This window comes from Stigmatopora nigra, chromosome 2, assembly GCF_051989575.1.
Source record: "Stigmatopora nigra isolate UIUO_SnigA chromosome 2, RoL_Snig_1.1, whole genome shotgun sequence".
In the NCBI taxonomy this organism is placed as follows: Eukaryota; Metazoa; Chordata; class Actinopteri; order Syngnathiformes; family Syngnathidae; genus Stigmatopora; species Stigmatopora nigra.
In genome coordinates, this window is record NC_135509.1 from 16,599,253 (window position 1) to 16,616,747 (window position 17,495).

At 39.1% G+C, this 17,495-nt stretch overlaps 2 protein-coding genes and 1 non-coding gene across 3 annotated transcripts; 2 read left to right on the forward strand and 1 right to left on the reverse strand.

The window, feature by feature from the left end:
• The first annotated feature begins 342 nt into the window (after positions 1-342).
• On the forward strand, positions 343-415 carry trnar-acg (transfer RNA arginine (anticodon ACG)). Its single transcript has one exon. It is a non-coding gene; the product is annotated as a tRNA-Arg (tRNA).
• A 776-nt stretch (positions 416-1,191) lies between these two features.
• On the forward strand, positions 1,192-11,613 carry fbxo31 (F-box protein 31). Its single transcript, XM_077710409.1, has 9 exons — positions 1,192-1,651; positions 3,566-3,637; positions 4,965-5,041; positions 5,134-5,301; positions 5,395-5,469; positions 5,543-5,652; positions 6,424-6,577; positions 7,968-8,314; positions 9,757-11,613. Exons 1-9 carry the CDS (start codon positions 1,309-1,311, stop codon positions 9,977-9,979), a joined length of 1,569 nt encoding a protein of 522 aa, XP_077566535.1. The 5' UTR covers positions 1,192-1,308; the 3' UTR covers positions 9,980-11,613.
• A 460-nt stretch (positions 11,614-12,073) lies between these two features.
• Positions 12,074-17,275, reverse strand: LOC144184504 (fatty acyl-CoA hydrolase precursor, medium chain-like). Its single transcript, XM_077710408.1, has 13 exons — positions 17,000-17,275; positions 15,513-15,705; positions 15,268-15,409; positions 14,984-15,117; positions 13,911-14,064; positions 13,732-13,836; positions 13,545-13,643; positions 13,287-13,430; positions 13,123-13,200; positions 12,895-13,036; positions 12,668-12,817; positions 12,523-12,595; positions 12,074-12,443 (listed from the first exon to the last, which is right to left on the reverse strand). The coding sequence occupies exons 1-13, from the start codon at positions 17,073-17,075 to the stop codon at positions 12,257-12,259; spliced, it is 1,677 nt and encodes a 558-aa protein (XP_077566534.1). The 5' UTR covers positions 17,076-17,275; the 3' UTR covers positions 12,074-12,256.
• Positions 17,276-17,495: the final 220 nt, after the last annotated feature.

Below are 17,495 nucleotides of genomic sequence, written 5' to 3' on the forward strand. Positions count from 1 at the left end.
AAGCGATAACTACCTGTTACTTTTTTGCCTTTTTCCCTATTTTTATCAGATTTGACATGTTTGCTTTTCAATTCTAAAAAAACGTTCTGTGGTCAAACAATATTAAATACAACCACAATTATAAAAAAAATGGTAAACGCGTCTTTGGTACAATATAATATATTTTTATTTCGACCGTGGTGACCATATATTTTATTTTGAGGGGCCGGGGGTTATTTGTTTTTATTTTTATCAGAATGATAATTATAAAGAGGCCAATATCCGTATTCAAACAATTAGCTGGTGAAATGCATACTCTTTATATACTGGTTAAGTACTGCTATTGAGCCCTCCTTGTACATCGGGCCAGTGGCGCAATGGATAACGCGTCTGACTACGGATCAGAAGATTCTAGGTTCGACTCCTGGCTGGCTCGAAACATTTTTTTTCTTACACAGCTCAATGTTGACCAAGATCCCCCAAAAGTGGCTTCTATGAAGCGAAGACCATCGGATTTTTGCGTAAATAACGATATTGGAGTTTGGAAATGGGAGCCAATGTTCCGAATGCCTCTATGAATGCTAAAATGGCTGACAATGTCTTTCCAAAGTTCCCATGATTAAATGCTGAAGTGGCTGCCAATGGAACGTTTCGAGTGCCTCTTTGCCAGTGTATGTTTCATTAACAGTTAAGGGAACTAATCGGTTATTTTACAATTTAAAATAAGACAGTTAAGCTCAGAAACATTCAGGCAAAACAAGACTACTGATCTGAACTGTTATTCTAAATTTCGGTCTATTACTATAGTAAGGTTTCAGTACTATAGTATATTCATTCATTTTCTGTACCAACTATCCGTACAAGGCTCCAGCACCCCACGCAACCCCAGTGAGGATAACTTTCCTTTTCCGTACTGCTTATCCCCACAAGTGTCATTGGGGGTGCTGGATCCTATCCCAGCTAACTTCAGAATGATATGATTAAAGGAATCAATATGTACAAAAAATACACGCACTACAGTATTGGGAAAAATGAGAATTTGATCCCATTGGACTCTGCCTAGCAACAAGCACAAGCAAAATAAAAAAATGATCCAAAAATAGTAACACGTTGAATTCCCAAGAATAACAGCGTGGATCTCGTGTTTTATTCTTATTAGAAATGCGCTCTCTGAGCAAATGGCAGCTGACGTGTCTTCACTTTTCACTTGTTTGACTCTCCCCTCCCACCCACTCCAGTCCCACCAGAGGACCAGAGGAGGAGAGATAAGCACACCGCAGCGGAAACACGAGTGGGAGTGATGTAATGTCGCCTGTCTGCTGACCACGGATGGCTGTGTGTGCCAGGCTCTGCGGAGTGGGGCAGTCGCGGAGGTGCCGAAGGCGACCGCGACACAATCAACAGGACCAGGGCAGCGATTCGGATATGGACGAGGAGGAAGAGGAGCGTATCGTGGGCCAGACGCCAGTCGTCAACACCGCAGGGCCGAGCCGGGCGCACCGCAATGGATTCCCGCACCACCCGCAGGCTTTGACGGAACTACCTCCAGAGCTTTTAGTAGAGATTTTCTCTTTACTTCCTGGGACGACGTTACCCAAAGTCGCCCTCGTCTGTAAGACATTTCGGGAGATCCTCAAAACAGAAACCATCTGGAGGAGGCGCTGTGTGGAAGGTAACACAGATTCGATCTCATTTCATCGAGCGGCTGCTAAAAATAAAGATATAAATACAACAATCCCGTGTTGCTACATCGCCCCAAACACGACATGACATTCCAATGTTGCAATCCGAGTTGCTAGACGTCTTTTTTAGTGATCGCAAACGGGAAACACCGACAAGACAGTCGCTGTCATAGCAAACATTACTGCGTTAACAAGGCCATGACTGGCTCTGTTCAGCTCAGCAACTCCGCATCCTTCCACTGGTATTGTTGCGATCGTTGTTTCCCAGCCCTAAAGTCACAATTTACGTTAAAAAAAAATATCATTCAGACCGGCCTAACGATCTGAAACCAAAGTAGTATATTTATGTGCTATTGGACATATAAACACACAAGTCTGGTTCACATTGAGTCCTAAATATAGGGCACATATTATAAATCCATGGAAGGAATCCAGTTCAATTGTTCTTTCATTCATTCATTTTCTGAACCAGTTTATCCTCACAAAGGTTCGCGGGGGTGCTGGAGGCTATCCCAGCTGACTTTTGGGCACAAGGTGGGGGTTACCCTGAATTGGTGGCCAGTCGATCAGAGACCATTTGCGTTCACACTCATAACTTGAAGCAATTTAGAGCAGTGGTCCCCAACCACCGGTCTGTGGACCCGTAGCGGTCCACGAACTACCTGGTCCCGGTCCATCAGAGTAATAAATATTAACATTTTCAATCTCGCCCTCCTACTTGAAACGAGAAAGGTTGTTGCAATAATAATAATAAATAATTGCTATTATGCTTGGGACTAGTTTTTGTTGTTGTTGTTGTGGATGTTTTTCATGCACCTACCCCAAATCCCACACAATTTTAGAGGGTCCTACCAGCCTTCCATGCATGTCTTTGGAATTTGGGAGGAAACCGCAGTACCCAGAGCAAACCCACACAAGCCCAAGGAGAACATGCAAACTCCACATAGGTGAACTGACTTAGATTTGAACTCAGAACCCCAAAACTGTGAGGCTGACACAGTAAACACTCATACGTCGGGCCACTTCAATTGCCAGCCATGGAATTGTCTGTAAATTGTCTGTGTCTCAATTTATTTTAAAATATGTGGTGGTATTAGAAGAAAATAGTCCATGACACGCATCAAACAAACAAAGCTTATCTTGCAACTCTAACTGACAAATGGTTAGCGCACCAGCTTCACAGTTCTGGGGTCAAGGATTCGATCATAGGTCAGCCCTCACTGTGTGGAGTTTGCATGGGTTTTCTCCCAGTACTCATTACAACTTATGTTGATGTATGTTATTGAATGTATAATTCAACTTTATTTGTATGGCAGCAATGCCACAGAGGCTTAAGGTTAAATTTACGTTAGTGCAAGTGTATCTGTGTGTGTGTTTTGTATGTATGTTTATTACTAAACAATGGCCCTGCGAATTGAAGCGAACCAGTCAGCAGCAGTCGCAGCAACATCAAAGACCTCAACATCATGAGTATTTGGTCGTTTATGTCAGAGGCAAGGACAAAATAACCACATTTTAATTAGATTTTCTCAATTAGGACAGTCAGATTAAAATGGGCCGATACCTATTTATAGTATACGTCATATACTCCAAATATTGGCCTGACTGATTATCTAGTTTGAAGTTTGTATATAGTGGACACAAGCATATTATGCCTTAACGATTGCCTCCAGTGTGTCAACAATTTCTTTTTGGGTTAAGTTGCCTGCTAGTGGTGTGGCTGCCTTTCTTCTGCATTTTTCTCTCGCCATCACAGATGATTAAGTTGTCACTTGTAATATAACTCCCAAAAATGCGCAAAACCAATGTGCATAACACATCTCATATTATTTGCCAATGTGAACAAATGCATAGCCAACTCTTTTAATACATTTTTTTCTTACTGTTTATTTTGTCTATTGCAGAATTCCACATGAAGGATGATCTGAGAAAGATAGAAGTGGGAGGAGTTTCTTGCCATGACCTTTATGTGAAACGTGAGAATGATTATTTTCTAGTAAAATGTCAACTAACCATAAACATAATATCATCAGGGTGCTAATTTGTTATGTGTTATTATAAGAAAATAAAACAAAAGAAGCCCTAGGGATTTCACACCAATGTAAAATCATCATTTAACCTTATTACATTGACCATTAGATGTCCCGTATTTTCACAACTATAAGGCGCACTTAAAAGTCTTAAATTTTCTCCAAAATAAACAGTGCGCCTTACCAGTGCACCTTATATAAGGAAAAAAACAGAAAACCAAAAACGAAAAACCACCACTATCGGATATAAAATAAATAAAAAAACGCCTGAACTGAAACAATACTGTTAAATATGCAGATGCCATCTTAGTTTACAGAATCTTCCAATAGATCTACCCACCCCCACCCCCACTGCAAGATTTTATACAAAAGAATCCAAAAACATCAACAATGGCTGGCTCTAGAGGTGACTGTGTAGTGAGTGCTTCATACCTGGAAGTCAATAGCAATTACTACCGTATTTTCACGACTATAAGGCGCACTTAAAAGTCTTACATTTTCTCCAAAATAGACAGTGCACCTTATAATACAGTGCACCTTATAATACAGTGATCCTTATAATACAGTGCGCCTTATATATGGAAAAAATGTCATCCATTGAGGGTGCGCCTTATAATGCGCTGCGCCTTATAGTCGTGAAAATACGGCACCCTTTAACTATTTTACCATATGCAGGGTTAGATATCGATATTTGCATGCACAGTGTATTTGAGTAGAATTCATTTGCTTTTTTTTCATTTCTGATACAAGTGGCATAGTATTTTTCCCTTTTTTTCCGGCACATTATGTAATTCAAAAGGATGCATATTCGGTCAGAGAGCATATAGAAAACATACCTGTGTTGTCCCTGTCCAGGTGTGAACCCACGAGTGAAATCTGGGCGCTTTATAAAGTTACTGCCTGACTACGAAAATATGGACTATAAAGACGTGTACACACACCGTATGTACTTTAGCCATTGCATAAATGGCTTCAGCGTGAAGGCTTGTGTTTGTTTATTGGGGGTTCTACCCTTGGTGTAATTCTGATTGAAAGTGTTTTGCTTCCTCTGTGAATTGCAATTGATTTTAGTGGCCAGAAAGCAAGATGCATGGCGTTTTGTAATGAAAGCTGACAGGGCGCAACCTAATCCGCTCACATGCTCCTTTGAGTTTACCACTAAACTCTAAAGTTTTAAACACAATTGAGTGCACTGTTCGTTTGCTTTATTTATATGCATAACCATTCTGATTTGGAATTAGTGATTATTATGCATTGTCTTCTTGTGTTCCAGTTCTTCATCCATACAGACACATGTTGGGATTATGGCAGCCTGACATAGGCCCTTATGGTGGATTACTTAATGTTGTGGTAAGCATAAACACGCTTTATGAAATGCAATTTTTAGTTGCAGATGGTTGACAAGAAGGCTACATATATAATGGCTGCTCAATTATTTAAAGGTTGATGGGCTGTACATCATTGGATGGATGTATTTGCCACCTCATGATCCATGTGTGGAAGATCCAATGAGAAGACGACCTCTCTTTCGAATACACATGTGGGAAAGCAAAAAGGCTACTGTGGAGTGTATGTATGGTCACAAGGGTCCTCACAAAGGAGACATCCAGGTGAGGTTTCACGCACGTCCATAAGAAACGATAGAAATAGGATACCTTAATGTGCAAAGATGATAATTTTCTAAGGTTTTTTTTTTGTTTTAGACTGTCAAAAAGGATGAATTCTCAACAAAATGTAATCAAACAGATCATCACCGCATGCCAGGAGGCAGACAGGAAGTATGTCAACTCGTTACTTCTTCTGAGCATATTTCTTAGTCAGTCAACACTCTTTTTGTTTGTGTTTGTGTAGGAGTTCAGAACATGGCTGGAGGAAGAATGGGGCCGGACGCTAGAAGAGATTTTTCATGAACATATGCAGGAGCTCATTCTAATGAAATTCATCTACACCAGCCAATATGAGTAAGTATGTTTGAATCATCTAAACAGAAAACAATTCCGGGTGTTTTTTAAAAGTGTGATCTAATATGGACCAGCCACAACATGACTTTTCACGTCTCTCTATAATTACAGTAGTAGTTCTATGCCACTACAATCTAAACCTATAACAGACATAATGTTAAATTGATATGACTCTAACATTATCTAGGTTATCTAAGGTATATACATAGGATAAGGTATATACATAGGATGTACTGTATTTACAAAATACTTTTCCCCGTATGGATAAAGTAGTGCAAGGGTGTAAGACTCGGGTTGGTCCGCGGGCCTCATTAACGTCAACTCGATTTCATGTGGGCCGGACCATTTTAGATATAATATTTATATATTTTTTAAAAAAATGGATTAAAAGAACTGGATTAAAATCCCTGAATATTCAGTTTTATAGATCTAAAACAATGTTTATTTTAGGGTTTTTTTAAATATATTTTTAGATTTTACAAAATGATTTTTGACCTAAGAACACAGAAAAAAATATTTAAAAAATACAATTATTAATTTAAAAGGTGGAAAATCAGCAAATTTAATATACATCTATAGTCTTCATTTTAACTTGATCTTAAAACAGAAAGTCGGCACTCAATATTTACTTTCCCGGGCCACACAAAATGATGCGGCGAGCCAGATTTGGCCCACGGGCCGCCACTTTGATGTGAAGTGGTGCATTATTTAAATGATTCATTCCTCACATTGTAGAAACTCCATCAATCATCCGTTTTTTTTTCTTGTCAGCAACTGCCTGACTTATCGGCGAATCTACTTGCCTCCTTTGATGCCCTCTGACTTGATACACCCAGGCCTTTTTAAAGGCACTTATGGGAGTCACGGTTTAGAGATCGTCATGCTCAGCTTTCATGGGATGTCTGCAAGGGCTACCAAACTCACCGTAAGTCTCTACTATACTGCATCTTAGTAAACTAACCATGTTATTTCATTTTTAACACAATAAATATGAATGAGTCTTGGATAATGGCAAACATAGGATGGTCATAACCCTTCACACACTGATATTTTCCACCACCAGGCACCTCTGTTGTCAATAATTAACAAATGACCCCTTGGACATTTTACTCTTGGTAACATTTTGATTACTGACCAGTGAATCTTTTACCGTCTAAATTCCTTTCACACTAGGCACAGAGTAGCATTTCAAAAAAGGAGAAAAAAACATAAAATGAACTTTACTCAAGGAATACATTAATAAAAAATACATCTTAGCCTAAATACAAATGTGCAGAGGAACACAAATCATTCATATATTAATAATCAACTTATCGGTTGAACATAACACACTCCATATTCCATTACCTTTTACATCAATGCAAAGCTTCAATACACATTTAAGCAGGTTGGACAACATCTCTAATTTAAGCAACAGCTTTGCCATAAAAGATGCAAGACATAATTATTGGAATAAGTTTGAAGTTCATCTTGAATGGCACAGTTGGCCCTAGTTCGAATCGTATTGCATATAAATGAGATTCATTTTATGACCTTTGTGTAATACGTAACAAAAATAATCTAATCAGTTTGTGATGTTGTAGATGCAATTTTTTTAGGCCATCATTGGTCTAATGATGCTAGCTTGAACTCTAAATGAACCAAATGTGTATAATGTATGTCTTTGTTCTTGACCGACAAAAGAAGTACCGTATTTTCACGACTATAAGGCACACCGCATTATAAGGCGCACCCTCAATGAATGACATTTTCCCATATATAAGGCGCATTCTATTATAAGGCGCACTGTCTATTTTGGAGAAAATTTAAGACTTTTAAGTGCCTTAAAAATACGGTAATTGCTATTGACTTCCAGGTATGAAGCACTCACTACACAGTCACCTCTAGAGCCAGCCATTGTTGATGTTTTGGATTTTTTTGTATAAAATCTTGCAGTGGGGGAGGAGCTATATGATGGAAGATTTTGTAAACTAGGATGGCATCTGCTTATTTAACAGTATTGTTTCAGTCCAGGCGTTTGTGTTTTTTTTAATATCCGACAGTGGTGGTTTTTCGTTTTTGGTTTTCTGTTTTTTTCCATATGTAAGGCGCACTGGATTATAAGGCGCACTGTCTATTTTGGAGAAAATTTAAGACTTTTAAGTGCGCCTTATAGTCGTGAAAGTACGGTACTGTACATTCCTTAATTCCAACTAACAATGTATGTGATAAAAAAAATACAATTTCCAAATTTCCGATAATGTATGGTCTTATTCATGTGCTCCAAGGTTCAATAGATTCCTAGCTAACTGTATTTTAACTCTATGTACATGAAGGGAGATCCCAACGTTCCTGCTGGGCAACTGACTTTGGATGTTGACCTGACACAGCCGTTAGACCTCCCAGACTTGGAACATCAGCGCAATATAGAGGAGCTGTCACGCCTCATATTGGGGGTCCATGAGCAAGTACAAAGGCAACAGACATCAGGCACTCCTGCCACAGTGGGGGGCCCTCTTAGTGATAATGCTGCTGCAGCAGATGTGGCCAATAAGGACGTCACTTCTGATGACTGCCTGCCAGGTCCAAGTGCAGATCCAAGTTCATTTGAGAGCCATCCCTTCGTTCTCCCTTTAGGAGTCATGGCTCGCAATGAAGTGTACCCACGTACTTGCAGAAAATGGTAAGAACATTGTAAATATGATTTAGATTAATAACTGTTACAGTAGTTATTTCCTCCTGTAAAAAAAAACAAAAATCTTATGCTTCTATTGTCTCACCAATTTGGTACTGGTATCGAGATGGTACTTTGTTTTTAGTATGTATCTCCAGAATGGTTGAAGCTACAAGACGCTAATATGCAACTCAACTCATCTAATTTTATGAACCACTTTATTCTCACTAGGGTCAAGGGGGTGCTGGAGCCTATCCCAGCTGACTTCGGGCCAGAGGCGGGGGACACCCTGAATTGGTGGCAAGCCAATCGCGGGGCACAAGGAGACACACAACCATTGATGCTCACACTCATACTTAGGGGCAATTTAGAGTGTCTTTGGAATGTGGGAGGAAACCAGAGTACCTGGAGAAAACCCATGCAGGCCCAGTGAGAATATACAATCTCCACACAGGTGGACACAAAGTGAGGCCAGCCAATCGCAGGGCATAAAGACAAAAACAACCATTCACACTCACACTCATACCTAGGGGCTATTTAGGGTGTACACTCATCCTACTATGCCTGTATTTGGAATGTGGGAGGAAACCAGAGTACTTAGAGAAAACCCACACAGACACGGGAGAACATGCAAACTCAACACAGGTGGACCGATCTGGATTTGAACCCTGGTCTCCCTTCTGTTAGGCCAACGCACTAACCACTCATTTGCCGGGCCGCTGTAACTAAACTGTTTTTGGAAAATTAGCTATGCATTTTTTTTTAGAATCGAGACAGAGGAGGTTGTGTCAATACTTAAATGAACATTCCTGTTCAAAACACATGATGTACCCACAACACTGATTGGAACTATACAGTTTTCGCCATTAAATTACTACAACAGTTATTTCCCTACTCGTTTGGCAATACAACAGAAAGTAAAAGGTCAGTCTGCTTGTCCATTGTTCACTACTGCTTAATCCCAAAACAGGATCATCACACTTTCACAGGGATATTTAAAAGTAATAAATATTTCTGAGATCGAAGGTTCAATCCCTGGTAGGTTCTGACCTTCCTGTGTGGGGTTTACGTATTCTTCCCGGGCATGAATGGGTTTTCTTTGGGTTCTCCAGTTTCCTACCACATCTCAAAAACATGGATGGTTGGCCGGTTGAACATTCTAAATTGCCCCTCAGTTTGAGTGTGAGAATGAATGGTTGTCTGCCCTTCAACTAGCTGTCCACTGATTGAGTATATGTTTATTCAAAGTAATTTACAAAAAGTTTTCTATGAGGTTTTTCTGGCGTAAATACTTGTCTTGCCTCAATTAAGGTTGGCTAACTCTATACTGGGTTCGCATGTCTCAATAGTTAATCACTGGTCTCTTCTGTGTGCTCATATACATATGCTTGATAATGAAAAAAAATAAGTAAAATCTATATTAACTGAATCATTTGTCTGCACTTTCATAGCTTCTATGGAACAGGGCTGATTGCCGGACACGGCTTCACAAGTCCAGAGCGCACCCCAGGGCTATTTGTGCTGTTCGATCAGGATCGTTTTGGCTTCATATGGCTTGAGTTGAAGTCTTTCAGTCTCTACAGTCGCCTGACAGACCACCTAGCTCATGCACATGCCCCAAATTTGGAGCGATTTGAGGCCATGCTGCGCAACATGCAGTCGTGGACATCATGAGTAAACAAACTTTAAGTGCTTTCTGGCAATACAATACATCACCAACCTAATGCCAATTATAAGATATATAATACATTACAACTCGCCCCAACCCACTTCCATAGCAGTATATATAAGCTTGTGAGATGAACTTTTCCAGCCTCATTAAATGTTAATCAATCATTATGTTTTACTGTCTAGTTGGGGACTTTGAGTTTGACCTATCTTGAGCTTTTAGTGATGTTACCCCAGTACAGCATGATAAGTACTTCTATTTATTTATTTATTTCCTTTAGGAGAAGCGGACGTGATATTGTAAACCACTGATCACGGAACAAACTTTATGTGCCTCCGATTGTGATACCATGTCTATACTAAGTACTGTTTGAGAAGGTCATGGTGTGAAATGCATTTCCATTCAGTGCCGCTTAAGTTTAACGACATGTTGCATTTTAATTCGCATTTGGATCTGCAGCTGATTATTTTTAGGGAGGTATTTTAGTTTGTAAAATACATGTATTGAATTAGACAGTTGCTCAGGTATTTTTTCTCACAAATGTGAATAACAGGACACCATTCACTTCTATTAGTTGTAAAGATTAGTTGATTTAGATCAAGTAAAAAATGAGCCCACCAGAGATAGTGGATTGTAGCAATTATTCTTTTAACAAACAATGAAACTCAGATTGGTTTTGCTTTTGGAGCTTGAGTGGTACTGTTTTTATATTCTTTGGGTCAAAGATTAATTTACCATATCTTACTTAACTATGAATTCATTTTCCATGGCGCTTATCCTCAAAAAGCTCGCTGGGGTGCTGGAGTCCATACTCTACCAGGCAATCAATCGCAGGCTTACTTATTAATGTCAGAAGAAAAACATATATGATAAAAGTACAATATAAGCTATACATATGCATTATCAATTTAGTTTATGTGCATATTGGGTTGATTTGAGCTGAATTCAATTTATGTATAAATGTCATGTTTGCAGATTTAATGATTAGCCTGACATTTAAACATGCCCAAAAAGTAATTTTCCTAATTCATGTCACTTTCTAGTTGGACATTATATGCGTATAACCCCAACATCATCTCATCATACCTTTACCACTTGTTTGTATATATGCCGAGTGTATGTATGTCTGGTTATGGCTTGATGGCATTGCCCAGTAGCTTTCTTACTACAAGTGCACTTTTCTGGGCAGAATATTAACTCATGTCTAAAGACCTAGCACACGGGGCAGCGTATTTGTAGTAAATTGCAGCTACATATATAACATTAAAAAAAAGAAGTAAAGTTTTTGGCTTGTTCATCTGAACCAAATGATATGGTTCAATACATTTTCTTATGGTAATTTACCATACACTTATCTGCAGATTTTATTTAGAGAAATTGCAGACATTAAGTTGCACGAAGCAATTTTGGGGGGAGTGAATTTTGTGTTTTAACATTTACACGTTCTAATCATCTATATGCTAACACTTCCTTTTTTTGTAACAAAAGGTGAACCTGTAGTATCTTACACGATACATCCTCATCTGTTCGCTGACATCTGTCATACAAACTAGTGGGTTTTCTTTTGTTACTCGCTGGGATACGAACTTTCTATTTTTTTTTCATTGGCATATTTAATATAAATAAAAATTAAAACATACCACACGAGTTAATTGAATCCTTTCTTTTGAAGATGCACGGTGGATTACTACGTACATCTGGAGTAGGGAACCTATGGCCCGGGAGCCACATGTGGCTCTTTTGATGAGTGAATCTGGCTCTTTGCTAGTCTGTGAGCTAAAATTTGGAAATCGCTGGTGACAGAACTGAGATATTACATCTAGAACTGCTTTAATCTTCATTTTTTTTGCAATAGACTCTTCTGGAATTCCTCCTTTCATAGATTAGCAACATCATAAGAATATTTTTAAAAATATTCATTTTTTTCCCACTTTAAAAGTGGTGAAATTACTAAAAAAAGGCACTCATTTACATGTATGTATTTTGACTTTTAAATTCGTTGTATGGCTCACAAGAAATAACATTGGAAAATATGAATTGTTTGTGGCTCCGACCCCTGACGTACATCATAGAAATAAGCAGTAAAGAGTTCAAATGGACCAACTATTCTTCATATTTTAAATGTCACAAGTGGACCAGTACACTGTTACAACAATGCAAAGTGTGTGGTAAACACCCCAAAAATTTCCTTGGGTTCAGTAGATTAACGGGGAAATTACTTGTAAATTGAGTTTATTGAATAGGATCAGAATTGATGTAAGTTGAAGAAAAAAAACTCAAATCTAAAGTTCACCGTGGTCCATCTTCTCCCGATAGAGCCGAATCTTCTCTGGGAGGGTTTGAGTCATAAAGACAAAGCGATCTTTCTTCAGCTGCTGGGCAATGACCTGCTCTTTAGCTGTAATTACCAGGTACTTCTCTTCTTTGCCATAATTAGGCCAGTGAGCAAGGCCATCACCATTTGGTGACCTACACAAAAACAAACAAAGTAGATAAACTTTACTTAATGTTTCATACTGTTTGCGTCAAAGGAAATTTGGATTCTTACCCTGTCCGAGCAAAGTTACCCCAATAAGCCATCATTGTTCTACTAAGTTGTTCTTCTTCTTCCAGGCATGTCTCTGAAACAAAATCTTCATAAAATACTGAACTCTAAGTAAACATATCTATTGAAATACCAAACCAAATCTCACCATTTAGAGTGACGTGGTTTGTTGTAAAGCACATCCCTAAAACTGTAAACAGTTCATCTCCATGGTCAGCCCTAACAAAGCTTGATCTTTTTGCCTTCAAGAAGTGAGGTGGATGCTGATACTCATACAAGTACACGTGGGCACCTGCATCTAGATATAGAACGGTGTATATACATATGTTTTAACAAAATCACAAAAAAATAAATGTGCTTGCATTCCGTATATACCTCTGTGCGCATTTGCAGCCTTGATGGCAGGAATATTGAACAACAGATCCCCAAGAAACTCAGTAAAAGCGTCTCTGTTTTTTACACGATCTTTACCATCTCCAAGGTATTCCTCGGCCATCACATCCAGGATAATGGAGTCCTTGGACCAAAGAAAATAAATGAGATGCTCCAGAAAAACTGTTGAATGGTTAAAAAAGAACTATGTGGTAGGAACAAAAGTCTTACATTGTCGATGAAGGGTGAGAATATCGCTAAAACCTGCTCCCGGTCCATTCCTTCAGTCCAGTTTGGAGGAGCCATGAACTAAGAAGAAAGAAGTCATGATATTTTTTTGTTAGGGCCATTTTAGGACTTACAGATGGGAAAAAAAACCTATTTGTCATACTTACAGTACCAAGTAACCAACCCCCTTCATGATCATTAACACCAGTCATGAATGGGATTTTTAGAAGTTCATGTTTCTCAAAGAGTTCACCTATTGGTTTTGTTAGGAAGTGTCCATCTGTGGTAATAGTAAGTCTTAGGCTTGGGTCCTGAAGAAATGCAGTTTAGATGAGTCAACAGTTGGAAAAACCTGCAACAGTGTCATGACCTCTGACACCTAAACATGTTTTGAGTTCTATCTAAATCAAATGAATATAGCATACCTGTGCAAAAGTCAGAAAATTTTCAACATCTGCGTTTTTCAAGCAAGCAGCAATCTTCTCTGTGCTTTCAATACTACATCCTGATGCATTTGCAACAATCTGAAAATGGATGACAAGAACCCTTCAATTAAAATTGTGTCATGTTACAAATGTGAAGAATCTCTTAGATTTTACAATTACAATGAACCTGTGCTACTGGAAGAGGGTCATTTGAAATGAACACATCCATAGCAGCTGTGCCGCTTTCAGCAATGGCTCGATGAAACAGGCCATTGGATAATGGTGATAGGAGCTGTAATAAAATTCCAAATTGTAGCAAGAATAGAGACATCTGGATGAGTGATCTATCATCCGACTGATTCTCACCAACAGGGAAACGCTCACTCCACCAGCAGACTCTCCAAATATGGTTACCGAGGCCGGGTCTCCCCCAAAGTTTTCAATGTGCTTTTGGACCCAGCGTAGAGCTTCAATCTGGTCAAGGAGACCAAAGTTACCAGGCACATGCTCGTCTCTTGTGCTAAATTAAAAATAAAAATAAATACAATACATGACCAGTAGAAGTTAAGAAATATTGCTCACATAATCTTAATTAACCTTTGAATTGGGTGAAAAATTCTTTGGTGCTCAAGTCCACAAATCATTTTATATTGAACTCATATCACGCAAAACATGAGATGTCAGTTAAATCCAATGGATCGTTGTACTTTATGAAGTAATGGTACAAAAATGAGAATTTCTGTTGTTGTGTTAACACAATAGCAGCAGTGTTCAAACTACATCTCGCAAGCCAACTCTGGTTTGCTGCCAAGTTTTTATTGGCTTAGGGCAAATGTTGAGAAATATTGTTAAATGTAGCCCACACAAGCCTTGAATTAAGCAACCTACATTGTACTTCTGAGTCTTAACACTAGATAGAGCTAAAACCTGACAGCAAGTTGAAACAAGTGTAGAAAACTTGAGATTTTTTTTGTGGTGTAGATTAATATAGAATACGAGTATATGTAGTTTGGAATACCAGGTACCTTTGAATTATTTTGTTTCATGTAGCGCTCAAATGATTCACTTTCATTGACAGTTATAGAATTTAAATGAATTTCAATTTTGAAAGCTGGTATTATGTTAGTATCCTGTCTAACTGACATTAATGGCAATATTGCCTCAGTCAAATTGGATTGGATGTCTATTGCAGTGAGTGGCAGCCAATGAATAAACAGTTAAAATATCTTTCAAAACTTTTTAAAAACAAAAATCAAAGGTGAAAGGATTTCAAGTTGTCTGGTTAGTTTGCCGCTTGTGTTCTTATTGTACCATTCGGTGCAAATTGAAAAATTTAAATCCGGAACCTTGGATTTCAAAAAGACCCCACAATATTCAAGCTGAAGGGAAAGGACTGAAAGTCATTCTACTCTGATGGCCTCTGTTTTTATAACACTAACCTGATGAATCCCAAAACTCCCAAGCGATATTGGATTACCACCACAACCACATTCTGGTATGAAGCCACAGCAGATCCATCAGTTATTGAAGCAGATCCTAATGTAAAGCCTCCACCATGGATCCATACCATGACCTGATAACACATAAACCCAAAACACATTTTGAACTGGTTTAAGACTGATTCAGATTAATGTCACATAAAAATCAAATGTGAATCTTTTGTAGAGGAAATTTAACTCATCTCTGAAATAAATGACAGGGAATTATAGCAAATGTTTCTTACTGGGAGCTTAGCATCAAGAGCTCTGTTAGCAGGAGTATAAATATTGAGGTAAAGACAGTCCTCTGAAATATCTGGGAGTTCTTTAATCATGCCACCAATCATCTCCATCAAATCGATAGTGAATTGTCGATGTTGAACACACCTGAAGAGAGATTAAAAAAATACTATTATTATGTATCACAAGTAAAAACCACATATTTCCCTGTTGAATTATTGTACAATAGTAGAAAAACTGGTTAGCTCACATTGGTGGCTGCTTGGTGGCATCTCTTACTCCTTGCCATCCTTCCACTTTCTGTGGAGGAGAGAGTCTCAGACTAGGTCCAACAGGTGGCTTGGCAAATGGGACACCCAAGTAGGCGTAGACCCCCGTCTCCTTCCCTTTCACAGCCACATACTCCCCTTTTAGACTGCCAAGCTCCGTCTTGACTATAGGTGCTGTCAAAAGCAATATCAGAATGTACAATAAAAACACGTTAATTGATCATGAAACAGTGAGGCAATACACTTACATAAAGAGTACATATAAACCTGACATTATCAGATTTGAAACCATTACCCGATGGTTTGACATTACGGTGCATTTCCGGATAAGTGGGTCAAAAGGTCATTAATGTTATCAATGGATAGGTTGCTAGGCAACCGGACAATATATGCTGGTGAAAATGAAATGTATTGTCAATAGTCATGTGAATACTAGAATAGAATGGAAAACCAAGGAAGTTGATAGAATAATTATTTGCTGGCTATCAAGTTAAAAAGTTACTGTTCAACGTTTTCGTGCAGTAGAAAACAAAGCTTTGTATTGTGCAAATCAGGTTTGTAGTGCAAAGGTGACTGGTGACTAGTTCTATTCTTTTTGATGCAACAAAAGACTTCACAAGTGCGGAATGAGAATTTTTTTCTAAATGGCAGCACAGTGGAGAGTTAAAACCCAGGCTTTGGCCTATGTGAGGTTGTATATTCCCCATGTATCTATGTGGATGTTCTCTAGGGATTCTTGATGACTCTCAAATACATTTAAGTTAATTAAAGGTTGTCAATTGTTCTTAGGTGTTGGTATGAGTTATCTTTTGTGTATTTTTACCCTTCTCTTGGCTGAAAATTAATTACGGTTATACTGATCATAGATAGTTGACTCCAAAACCCATGTAACGGCAGTGATAATCTGTATTAGATGGTGGATATCGCGAAAAAACTAATGATTAAACATGTACATCAAACAATCAACTTGAACTGGTTAACGTAGGGATTGGCAAAGCCCCTTGCAAACGGGAAACTGCATTACGCCATGCTTAAAGTTGGTTTCATGTACTGGTTTCACAACAAGGGGCAGCCCGGCAGGTGAGTGGTTAGCGCGTTGGCCTCACTTTGGGAGACCTGGGTTCAAATCCGGGTTGGTCCACCTGTGTGGAGTTTGCATATTCTCCCCGGGCCTAGATGGGTTTTCTCCAGTTACTGCAGTTTCCTCCCACATCCCAAAAGCATGCATGGTAGGCGGATTGTACACTCTAAATAGCCCCTAGGTATGAGTGTGATCGAGAATGGTTGTTTGTCTCCTTGTGCCCTGCGATTGGCTGGCCAACATTTCAGGGTCTCCCCCACCCTTGGCCCAAAGTAAGCTGGGATAGGCTCCAGCACCCCCCGTGACCATATTGAGGATCGAGCGATTCAGAAAATGAGACGAGATGAAGTTCACAATAAACCACCAGTCAGAAGTAAGGTCACTTACCATCACGTGCACCTGCGACACAGAAATACAACACAGCCAATAAAAAACAAAGTTTTTCTGCTCCATGTACTTCCATGGTCTGTTGGGTCTGTGAATGTTTGCCGGAGTTCTTGTAAAGAGGTGCGCTGAAGTCAGTTGCCCTTTGTCCAATGTATAGACGTTTAGTATTTGTTGTGCAGGTGCAGCCTAGTTTATCGAAATGAGATTCACTGAGTTCATGTTGTGTTCACACTTGTTGCAATGTCCCACTCTCCACCCATTGTTAAACCTCCTCGTGCTTGAGCCTATCCCAGCTGACTTTGAGCCAGAGGCGGGGGACACTCTGAATTGGTGGCCAGCCAATCAGAGGCCACAAGGAGACAAATAACCATTTACGCTCATACTCATACCTAGATGTTATTTAGAGTGTCCAATCAGCCTACCATGCATGTCTTTGGAATGTGGGAGGAAACCAGAGTACCCAGAGAAAACCCACACAGGCTCAGAAGAACATGCA

Coding starts and splice junctions, on each gene's coding strand:
- LOC144184504 (XM_077710408.1), bottom strand. CDS start 17,075: ATGGAAGTACATGGAGCAGAAAAACTTTGTTTTTTATTGGCTGTGTTG. Junction 15,706..16,999: donor TGTCGCAGGTGCACGTGATG/GTAAGTGACCTT, acceptor TGCTTTTGACAG/CACCTATAGTCAAGACGGAG. Junction 13,644..13,731: donor ACCCTCTTCCAGTAGCACAG/GTTCATTGTAAT, acceptor ATCCATTTTCAG/ATTGTTGCAAATGCATCAGG.
- fbxo31 (XM_077710409.1), top strand. CDS start 1,309: ATGGCTGTGTGTGCCAGGCTCTGCGGAGTGGGGCAGTCGCGGAGGTGC. Junction 5,042..5,133: donor GTGGATTACTTAATGTTGTG/GTAAGCATAAAC, acceptor AATTATTTAAAG/GTTGATGGGCTGTACATCAT. Junction 8,315..9,756: donor CCACGTACTTGCAGAAAATG/GTAAGAACATTG, acceptor GCACTTTCATAG/CTTCTATGGAACAGGGCTGA.